Below are 11,251 nucleotides of genomic sequence, written 5' to 3'. Positions count from 1 at the left end.
GAGTAGCAGCGAAAGCGCTATTATTGTTTGTCCTTGTCACAGTCTCACATCTTGTTTAATTCCCCACCGTAAATTGACCATCGTGATTGGTCGAATTCATTTGTTACCCACCATAACAAATAAATTCGACCAATCATAGCAGCGCAATGCGACGCTATGATTGGTCGAATTTATATGTTTTGTCCCTCACGGAGGCACGGGTAGACCACTTCTATAGGATGCTACCTTCTATGATTTTGGGGCTGCGGCTGCCTGCGTCAGCCGTCAATAGGCGGCGGGAAGGAAGCGGGAAGCTGAAGGAAGACTGGGATTGTTAATTAAATAAATTCAATAACGCATTTGCAAGACATAAAATACTTTTGTTTTCTCAAATCGACCATTCAATATGACACGATCTCAGAAGAAAAACAGCACGTCGAGTACTACCGATGATTTTAACAATCAGTCAACTAAAAAACGTGTAGAAAACTCCTGGTTACTGCTAGCTCAAGGTAAGCTTCTATTATCTAAAAACAAAACAGCTTAGTAATTGCAAATAAACTATCGGAAACTTATAAAATGTTTTTTTGAATGATCGCCAATACATACTTCCATTGAACAAAAACTGTACCTATGCATTTTATGGAACTGCATACATTTTAGGGAACAAAACTGAATTGTTTAGTAATTGTAGGGACTCAAACAAACATGATAGTGTACCATTTGCGAAATATTTATGTAATAACTACTGACGTAAAAATGAGTTACGGGTTTTGGCCTAGTTTAGATCACTGTATCTGCTATAATAGCTTGTCGTGTATTTTTCAGATTCATTACTACAGAATTCTGAGTTTGTTGTCATAACTCTTCCCAACCCAGCAAGCAGGAAGCCTAGCAAGTATTGTTTGGACGAAAATAACAAGAAAGTATATGAAGTTGTTACATTTAGTGAGCCCCATAGGTGTTGGTTCACAGGGCAAACTGTTAAGTCTGATGCTAGCATGTTTATGTTGACTCCCATAAATCCTACATTTTTAGGTAAGATTTAAATTTAATTCCATTATATTTTTCCATCAAGTATTTCTCATAGTTATGATATTGACTCAACAGTAAGAATGATCCTGTGTTTACTTGAGACCATATGTGACATGTGATGTTTTCAAGCAAAAGTTGTTGCTTACCGTAAGAACGAAATTTGCTTGTATCTTTATACAAATAACCTGTCAGAGCATCCTTATGGCAAACAACAATATCAGAACTACTTTGAAAAAAAAAAACTCATCTTCTGTCAATCCAAAGAAAAATTTGGCATAGATACGTATAGTATGGGATGCATACAGAGTTACTGCCTTTCTGACTAGCAGTGTGTGATTCAAGATATTTTCAAAGTAGTGCAGAGATGGTGCTTTTTACTTGTAAATGTCACATATATTGATGAATTATTACGGAGACATGACATTTCCTGATACTGGTACAATAAATAAATAAACAAACTTTTTAAGGGAACAAAAATATTTTTGTATACCTACTTTTACAATAGGTACATATGGTGCTACTTGGTGCTACTTAACCGCACTAGTGCAACAGTAAGCACATTATGTAACTATTTAGAAAATTTAAAATGCCATATGTACAGTAAAACGTTGTGCGATACATGTGCGAATAGATAATTCGCAACTCATGTTGATTTAAACACTCCCTTTGGTTGTGTTTTAATTTATCACCACTCGTTCCGAATTTACTATTTTTCGCACTTGTATGGTGATGTACAATTTTTTTTATACTTAGCTTAATAGTAAAGTTAAACAAACCAACTATGTTATTTCCAATAAAAAATATTATTTGCAGTCTTGCCTCACATAAAGGAGACATGCCAGAGTAAAGCGATACCCATTGAAGATTTGCTGTCAGAAAAGGGCTTGAGCAAGCTCGTCCACTTCATTGCTGGTGTTGACAATATTGCAGATCTAAAGGTTTTCTTTATTTAATACCTAGTATGTACCAGGGGCCCGTTTCTCAAAAGATTGTAACTTGTAATACAAGTGGAAGTCCCTTTCTAACAAAAGCTGTCAAAAAGTGACATCCGCTTGTATTACAAGTTACCAGCTTTTGAGAAACGGGCCCCAGGACTATACCCTGTTGAAAAACTGAGTAATCAATGTTGATTTGATTACTATGATAGTTTTGTTTTGTTTCCACATACTTGAGTTGGTAGCAGGTACAGATGGAGTGCTTAATATTTTTCCATCGTGTTTTTACGGAAACGTACGAACGTGTCTAGCTGTCTTGCTATTTCAGTCAGTCTCGGTACAAAAGGTTGACTGAAGTAGCATGACAACTACGAACGTTTCCGATAAAATACGATGGAAAACAATTATGCACTACAAGTCTATTTGACTGAATAACTACAACTTTTGTTTCTTGATATGACATAGGCTTGCCCTTTTTAGGATTCCGTACCCAAAGGGTAAAAACTTCGCTGTCCGTCCGTCTGTCACCAGGCTGTATCTCATGAACCGTGATAGTTAGGCTAGACAGTGGAAATTTTCACAGATAATCTATTTCTGTTTCCGCAATAAGAACAAATACTATAGTTCGTTTTTTTAGCATTAGAAAGAACTTGCAAGAAGGTAAGCGATCTTGACATGTCTTTTAATTGAAAAACGCTTTTTAAAAATCAATAACTATTACTTATGAAAGCAGAAGAATATAAATGATCGTATTAGATATATAGTTGTTACATATTTGCCGTAACTTATTTTTAAATTGTGTTTTTCAATTAAAAGACACATCAAGATTGTTTACCTTATTTCTAATGCTAAAAAAAACGAACTATAAGTGGGGCTCTCGTACAACAAAAGTGATTTTTCCCCCTTTTCCGTAATGGTACGGAACTCTTCGTGCGCGAGTCCGACTCGCACGTGGCCGGTTTTTTTTTAACAGATTTCCTGCCCCATGAATTTACGATCCACGAATTCTACCCAGTGTAATAGAACCTCTTGTTTTAGCCCAGGACGATTTTTCCAAACGTATGGGATCAATTCCCGAGCTGAGTACAAGTTTATTTTTAAATGTATGAATGCTGTTTTCCTTGTTACTAAAATCGATGACATGGTTCCTAAGAACAGATCTTTGTATGTCTTATAGTTTCAGACTTTCCCATGCTGACCGATTTAAATGTAACAGCCTGTATATCTTTATTTTGTTTGTTGACAGGGCCCTGATGATTTAAAAGCTTATAAGTATAATGAAAGTAAGACTTTGACATGGCTTGAAAACAAGGTGAAGAAATTAGCAAAAGTATTGAGAGTAAAGAGGATTCACGTTAGGTCAGGTGCTGCCTCGGCCACATTTGTAGCCAGTACTGCCAATGATGATACTGTGGATGAAGGTATGTAAATTTGCCCAACAGATATTATTTTCTTATGCTAGTACAGTCGCCACCAGATATCATGTGCCTCTATTGTCAATTATGGCATTGAAGAGCTTGTTCAGATATTTTTGAGCACCTTGGCTGCTCCAATATCTGACGGCGACTTTATTATCACTCCCAGAAAAAGACTGCAGCTATTATAAATGTTAATCATTGAGTACAAAACACCAAATTGTTTACCACACCAACACAAGGAAAATGCTAGCCATATATAGGTGTACGAGTAAATGGTGTAAAGTATTACTAATCTAAATTACAAAATTAAATTGGACCTAAATTACAAATCTAATCCAAATTAATGCTATTTAATATCTATCATTCAAAACCATCACCTCCAAGTCCATACGGATAGCTAAAAAATATTTTGCACTCTAGAGGATAAATGTAACATTGTCCACTGATTTCAAAAAATAAAGAGTGTGTTTCTGAGTGTTGATAGTTATCTAATGGTTATAATAACATACTGTTAAACTGTCAATGTTTCAGACTTTTTCTTGAAGTATGCTCTAGGCATAATAGCTGAATATCTTGAAGAGGACCTTGTGGAATTATTGGAAAAGAAGTTTGATTTTAAACCTGACATGATTGAATCTTTGGGACAAAAGCGAAAATCCGAAGTTGTAGAAAGTAACAATAAAAGAGCAAAATGCGAAAACACTGAAGAAAGTAAGATAGTGACTGCTCTATCACCACTTTCAAATAATGTCACCAAACAGAAACCCTTAACTGCGAAAGAAAAGGCTCGACAGAAAGCTGCGAGTGGTACGAAAACCCTATCAGCATTTTTTACTAAAAAGTAGCTTGCGATAACTGAATAAAAAAATAACATTTTTAGTTTGTTTTTATTGTGCTTAAAGTAACTGGAGACTGGTAATTAATGTTTCAATTGATTTTACTACCCCTTTGCTGAGCTGCTTCTCTAAAGTCCGCCGACCAACACCTCATGCACATACCTAACATTCTAGAATCCGATGTCAGCTGCCGAACTACATGATACAAGAAATCCAAACGTAATATTTGTATTCCCTTTATTAAATTAAGAAAGTTCACACATATGTACCTATACAATTAAATAAGTTAAACTTCGGAAACACTTCATCTCTACATGCACAATTTGGCGAATTGATCACATAACTCCTTGTGCTTCGGCCACTGTTGCACCTGACATTCCCTGGAAAATAAGAGTTTAACCTATTACCAAATATTTGGTGTCTAGAAAATGTATAAATAAATAAACAAGTACCTAAGCCCAAGTTTCAAATAGGTACTTCAGGTACTTGACAGGTTATAAGTTTCCTAAAGGCGGGATTCCACCACTGCGGTACAAGCATACTTATTCATAACAAAAATGCGTCTATATATACATCCATTTTCACCGTATAAGTACGCCCTATTCCCTATGTATGTTGTAGGTATAGGGCATGTAGTACTGGTCCCAGTATCAAGAATTTCATTTGCAACTTATGATTATTTTTATTGAATTGTGTTAGTGTAAAATCTTTATGAATAGCTGATATTTATATAAATAATTAAATAAATATCGCCTCAAAGGGATAGATATTAGTTACCGGCCGCAGTACCACTCGGTCTTGCACCGCGAGCACTTCTTGCTGGCGGCCTCACCGCACTTGGCACATTTGGCGCCGCCGCCGTCCATGGCCAGTGCCGCGTCGCTGGTATACGACTCCAGGAGTTGCTTGGCCATTTTGCGCGACTCGTCGCTGCCGTCCAAGTCGAAGAGACGGAGCTGCTGCTTAGCTAGCGTTTTGGTGCGTTTATGCACTTGGCGCACGTATGAATCTTTTATCTGGAAAAGAAAAAAGATGAATAGGACATAGGTAATCTTACATGTCTGCTGAAATCCTACCGTGACATTAGAAATTATAATATTTTTTTCAAGATCACATGGAATAATAGAAATGAGAGCCATAGTCAGACATTTGCACTATGCATGATGCATGTGAAACGCCTTTTATAAAAAGGAGATCCCTGCCATCACAATAATGTTCGGGGCCAGGGCCACCGCTATACATAGCAGTGGCGGCGCGTCCATAAAAGCCGATTCCCATCGGCTTGCCTGTTTTTGGACGTTTGAGTAGAGTTGTAAAAGAAAATATGTAAGCCAAATTAGCCCCGACTTGCCTATGGGTATTTTTGACGCGCCGCCACTGATACATAGTACAGGTGTCAAAAACATTGCTCTATTCATCTATTGTATCCGTGCTAATAAATAATAATACCTACTCGTATCAAGAGACGGAGTTCGAATATTGCGGCAATAAGTGACACTGGTATAACATTGAGCAATAAGTATGGCGTTTAGTTTAACAATTTTGGTCGCAGTCTTAAAGGTCTTAATTAAGTACTGCCTATTAAGTTAAGATCATACCTGTGGCACAACCTCGATGAGCGTGCAGCCCGGATTCTTCACGTTAGTGCGGCCGTTAATGTTCGAGTAATCGCCCACGGAGAGACGACACAGGAACTGCTTGAGATCGCCCAGCGGCGGCACTTGGTCTAACATATTCTCAGTGAGTCGAGCTTGTAGCTGGAAGATAGAATAAGTTAAAATAAACTAATTATACTCGGTTCTCTGAATTCTCACATAGGCAATCTTAATAAGTTAAATCTTGCTATTTTACCTAAGCCTTCATTTATTTTCGTATGACCTTGTTTATCTGTAGGGTACTAATAAATAAATATATATTGAAAGTTACATTTATCCCATTTTCCGGTTTCTGATTGAAATAGAAATTAATTTAAATATTAAACACTTGTGCAGGCAGCACGCCGTCAGCCGTCTCACCCGGCAGAAGGCGGTGCGGCGGCACTCGTCGATGGGGTACTGGTGCGCCAGCCGTGGCTCCAGCAGCAGCTGGCGCAGGCACAGCCAGAGCTGCACCTCGGTGCGGTGCATCTGCAGTCGCTCATCATTGGACGGCTTTGCCCAGCGACCGACTGAAAAAGGCATTTTTAAAATCTCATCGCGCTGCCCGATGTTGGTTCACGTTTTCGAAGTGAAAACTTCTTTAGCGGCGCTGGGCACTTTTTGAGGTGGGGAAAAAATTATAAACTCGAGACAGCGTAAGGCGATCACGAGACCGTAAGGTTTAGATGGCCACTCATTTAGATGGCTAAATGCCATCAATAAAGAAAAACTCAATGACATAATTCAATAAAGCTACATCTTGATGAAATCGCTAATAAAAGTGAATTCTAGTACGGGTGAATAAAACTCAAAATATCATGACCAATAGTTATTTGTACAACAAGAGATCAAAGTTTGATATTTCTTCGAGTGCTTATTTTGAGTCCCGTGCAAGCGAAAGATTCTATAGTAGATTCACGAGCGTAGCGAGTGAATCTAATTTAGAATCTTGAGCGTAGTAAGGGACTCAAAAGCGCACGAGATGTAAATAACTTTGATCTCGTGTAGTTCATAAAACTTTTCACCTCAGCAGTAAGAACATTTAGACAACCCGAAAAATGTAATCCTTCTTCATCACTTACCTATTTAGTCATGTTTCTTAAGACATACTAACAATTAAGTATAATTACCACAATCAAACACAATAACAAACAAACAAACGTAGTAAATTTCAGTAAAATAGGTAATATATGAAAACAACGACCATCAATTGATTGACATTTGAATCGGCAACTTTTTTTTGTAAAAAAAAAACATTGTAAGATACGGTCCGAATTACGGATACTTACTACTTGTAAACTATTGTAGAGATCCTTAAAAGTATAATTATTTATTTTACGTGATATACTGTGTATTTTTTGAGTTCATTATTTTAATCGTACAATAAATTACGTAAAATATAGTGTTTTTATCAGTTTTTATCAAATCTGAAACTTTATTTTCATTAATTACATATTAAGAATTCATACTTGTATGTGTTTTGGAACGATGCGTTCTGACGGTTTTCGGGGGTCTATTATAAACCGTCAATATACCGTTGAATGTCGTTTGAAAATTTTTTTGTCTCTTTCTTTTTGCTAACGACGTGAAAGGGACAGAGATAATAAAATCCAAGTATTTCGAATTTGTATTAGACCCCGCATGTTGAAATGACATTTGAATATTAAGGTCACTTGAATGTCATTGCTCACTCAGTGAGCAAAATGCGATATTGCTCACTGTTTTTAAGTAGCAAAGTACCCTTGTTCGAGCTGCTGAGGTGAAAACTTAATTGTTGGCATATCTTAAGAAAACATGAGTGAATAGGTAAGTAATGAAGAAGGAATACATTTTTCGGGTTCTCTAATATGTTCTCACTGCTGAGGTGAAAAGTTTTGTGAACTACACGAGATCAAAGTTATTTACATCTCGTGCGCTTTTGAGTCCCTTACTACGCTCAAGATTCTAAATTAGTATAGAATCCTTCGCTTGCACGGGACTCAAAATAAGCACTCGAAGAAATATCAAACTTTGATCTCTTGTTGTACAATAGTTATTTGTACAAATAACTATTGTACAACAAGAGATCAAAGTTTGATATTTCTTCGAGTGCACGTGAGCAAAATGCGATTTTGCTCACTGTTTTTAAGTAGCAAAGTACCCTTGTTCGAGCTGCTGAGGTGAAAATAACTATAGATGCGAGGTCTGCTAGGTAACTTTACAATTTCTATTCGAATTTTAAACAATTAACGCTTCAAATTTGAATTTCGAATTTTAAACAAGCTCACTGACCAGCAATTTCGGAACTAAAGTTTTTCAATAGATAGGAGGATGGGTAAATTATACATAGTGCTGCAGACATTTTGGACTAGTCATTGAGTTTTCACTTCTGTCGGCACTCCCGGAGTGCAACCCGTTGTTTTTTTTTTCAACTGCCATGATTACAATATAAAAATTGGCAAAAACAAAAAATAATCGGCCAAGAGCATGGCGGGCCATGCTCAGTGAAGTGTTCCGTAGTTACCATTCTGCCAGAATGGGCTCAACGCGGCTATTTTGCCTATTTTAGTATCATATATGTATTTACATTACAATTTACACGCATAAGTGAGCACCTTCGTCGCACTTTATAGGTACATCTTTTTAGTAAGAAAAGATTTTTTTGGGTTAAAGTGGATAAATTAAAAAAAAAACTTCTTTTGTCGTACTTTTTATTTTACCATTCTGTCGCCATGCATGACATGTATCCATGCCAAATTGCAGCTTTCTAGTACTAACGATCACGGAGCAAAGCCGCGGACAGACGGACATGGCGAAACTATAAGAGTCCCTAGTAGAGTACGGAACCCTAAAAACATAGCTTCCTAAGCGAATTGAAATAATGTAGAGTAGTTACAGTTAAAGGTCTGAAGCTCGCCGGCCTCAGTGGTCTTGCGCCACGGTTCCTCCTGCAGCAAGTGGGCTAGAATTGAGGGCACGTCGTTGGTCATGTAGAGGCCCGTCGCGATCGAGGCGCCTATTCCGGCTCCCTCCATGTGTTCTGCTATGTATCTACAAGAACCACGAGTAAAAACGACGGTATGATGTATGTACTAAATAAGTAAATACATGCAGCGAGTGCTGGTATGCGTACATTTTCTAGTCAAACCTAACAGGAGCTATTAGAACGCCAAGAACAACAGTCGTTGTGGGCAATGGTGCACAAAGCGGCAAGAATAAATAGTTGTTATGGCGTACGGTACGGTGCTAGCCGTGCCGTGCGTCGTGCTTCTATTTGTGAAAGGTTCATTATCATTACCAGGTAATCCTTTCAGTTTCTTATACCGATATACATACCACTACCTACCGGTGCCTAATTTCAAATTAGTAATTTGCACTGCCAAAGGTTAACGATTCCATCGGCAACTAGCTACTTTAAACGTAACTTGAGAGTTTTTGACATTTGTATTTCAATTTTAGGCTCGGTTTTAGGTCGTGACAATTTGTATTAAAATTTAAAGTAGGTACCTAGATTCTGATGGGTAATGGGTTAGTACATCGCTACACATGGTTTACTACATGATATCAATGATATGGCATTTTAGGCACTGACCGCACGATAGTGATGCACCGCATGCTGATGTCAAACTGCAGGTCCCGCTGCCTTCGCTCGAGCTCTTCCGGCGCAGTTTCGCATTCCAGCTCCTTCGCGCTCTGGGGCTTCAAATATCCGTTACTGTGGAGCCAAAAACTTTTCACTTGCTCGTCAAAATATAAAAAAAAAATATTTTTCAGGTTGTCTAATAATATATGTTCTCACTGCTGAGGTGAAAAGTTGTGTGTACTCGTACACTCGTACTACACGAGATCAAGTTTATTTAAATCAGGTGCGCTTTTGAGTCCCTTTTACTACGCTCAAGATTCTAAATTACTTAGCTACTATAGGATCTTTCGCTTGCACGGGACTCAAAATAAGCACTCGAAGAAATATCAAACTTTGATCTCTTGTTGTACAAATAACTAGTATCATGTTATTTATTGATAGTTTTCTTACTTCTTTATTGAAACTTATTTCGAACTGGATAATTGCAAGCATAAGGCCTGGCCGCCTTTTGTAATATTAAACGATCATCATTCCACCCACCACACCTGTGATCTATATTAGTGAGTGGTGACTCACTTATTATTTGAAGTACCTATACATATCAATCGGTCACAAGTCTTACTTGAGTAGCGCCAGCAACGCCGTGAGTTGCTCCACGGCGTACCCCAGCAGGTCGACGATGACGTCGCTCAGGCACCGGGCGCCGTCCTCGTGGTACAGCACCGTCTCTAGGAGCCCAACGGACGCTGCTTCATGGTACAGCTACACCAGAACAGGAGTCAAAATACACATGTTTTTACATTCTTACATCATTATCGTTAGGTGACAACCAAAACTCACTAAATACAAAAAATATATATACCTTATTTAGCTATTAATATGGTTGTCACCTGCGGTATATCAATTTGCGGGAGTTCCCGCTGGACAATTTGTAACGTAAGTAGATACTTTTTATCCCGAAGTGGGCCGGGCGCAATATATAGGGTTTACTATTAAGTAGGTACTAAGAGGGAGGGAGTGTACTTCTATGCGGATGAAGTCTTTAATATTCTACGTTACTATAGTGCAGTGATAACCTGATAACTTACCACCATGTAAATTCCAAACGTACTCGAGGGTGCTGGTTCCAGTTTCAGTATTTGAGGGTAAACTTTATACCGCCATACTTGGATACAAATCGCTTCGTGGACTAGAATTGGTAGCTGAAATGTTCAAGTATCGGTCATGTATCGGTTAGTTATTCCACATTACAAATTTGTTAATATATTTCATTTTAATTTCTAAGACTGGGATTTTGAATAAGGTAGGTATAATATCCAAATAACTCTGCACACCTTCCCAGAGGAAATCAATGTCTCTTTAGTAAGTTCTTCTTGCATAGATGTTGCTTCTAACACTGCTTGCTGGTTGAGTTTCTGAAGTCGGATATGCCAGTCGATCCACCTTAAAGTTTCAACAAGGATATACATAAGGGTGGAAAGAATTGAAACTTGGGTGCTTATTTATTATATAAAGTGATTTAGTCAATCAATCCGAATTATCGCTATGGCATTACACACACTTACACTTGATTCCCTATGCTATCGATGCGGGATGGTTCGATACTGTCAATGAACATATCTAGTTCGCCTATTTCTAAAGCACTAAGCTGAGGATCCTTCTCAACCATCTTGCAAAGTTTTATTTATATTTATAGATTTTACTTTGTATACTTGAATTAATAAACTAAGTATTTGATATGAGTTACTCTATGTTTTAACGATAAGCAAATCTAATGTTTCTGAATTTCCAGATTAAACTAAGTAACTATAGCAACGTCTGCTCGATAATTCAAAATACGTGCCACCGG

General features: G+C 37.7%; 3 protein-coding genes across 3 annotated transcripts in view; 2 read left to right on the top strand and 1 right to left on the bottom strand.

Moving 5' to 3' along the window:
• Positions 1 to 11,251, top strand: part of LOC134661674 (GTPase-activating protein) — a 360,962-nt gene that overhangs the window by 297,221 nt on the left and 52,490 nt on the right. The window lies entirely within an intron of this gene.
• LOC134661848 (ribonuclease H2 subunit B) lies at positions 312 to 4,234 on the top strand. Its single transcript, XM_063518057.1, has 5 exons — positions 312 to 491; positions 808 to 1,017; positions 1,828 to 1,952; positions 3,196 to 3,370; positions 3,899 to 4,234. Exons 1-5 carry the CDS (start codon positions 386 to 388, stop codon positions 4,210 to 4,212), a joined length of 930 nt encoding a protein of 309 aa, XP_063374127.1. The 5' UTR covers positions 312 to 385; the 3' UTR covers positions 4,213 to 4,234.
• LOC134660780 (zinc finger MYND domain-containing protein 10-like) lies at positions 4,470 to 11,082 on the bottom strand. The gene is made up of 10 exons (XM_063516567.1): positions 10,968 to 11,082; positions 10,737 to 10,845; positions 10,491 to 10,604; positions 10,025 to 10,164; positions 9,412 to 9,534; positions 8,716 to 8,870; positions 6,219 to 6,370; positions 5,802 to 5,960; positions 4,981 to 5,219; positions 4,470 to 4,583 (listed from the first exon to the last, which is right to left on the bottom strand). Exons 1-10 carry the CDS (start codon positions 11,069 to 11,071, stop codon positions 4,514 to 4,516), a joined length of 1,365 nt encoding a protein of 454 aa, XP_063372637.1. The 5' UTR covers positions 11,072 to 11,082; the 3' UTR covers positions 4,470 to 4,513.

Source organism: Cydia amplana, chromosome Z, assembly GCF_948474715.1.
Source record: "Cydia amplana chromosome Z, ilCydAmpl1.1, whole genome shotgun sequence".
Lineage (NCBI taxonomy): Eukaryota > Metazoa > Arthropoda > Insecta > Lepidoptera > Tortricidae > Cydia > Cydia amplana.
Note: the sequence above shows the minus strand (reverse complement) of the source record. Positions and strands in the feature narration are given on the sequence as shown.

Bases quoted from the DNA above. Each gene is read 5' to 3' on its own strand.
- LOC134661848 (XM_063518057.1), top strand. From the start codon at position 386: ATGACACGATCTCAGAAGAAAAACAGCACGTCGAGTACTACCGATGAT. The intron at 1,953-3,195 runs GTTTTCTTTATT...GTTTGTTGACAG, and splicing joins ACAATATTGCAGATCTAAAG to GGCCCTGATGATTTAAAAGC. The intron at 3,371-3,898 runs GTATGTAAATTT...TCAATGTTTCAG, and splicing joins TGATGATACTGTGGATGAAG to ACTTTTTCTTGAAGTATGCT.
- LOC134660780 (XM_063516567.1), bottom strand. From the start codon at position 11,071: ATGGTTGAGAAGGATCCTCAGCTTAGTGCTTTAGAAATAGGCGAACTA. The intron at 8,871-9,411 runs GTCAGTGCCTAA...TGGTTCTTGTAG, and splicing joins CGGTGCATCACTATCGTGCG to ATACATAGCAGAACACATGG. The intron at 5,220-5,801 runs GTATGATCTTAA...TTTCTTTTCCAG, and splicing joins TCATCGAGGTTGTGCCACAG to ATAAAAGATTCATACGTGCG.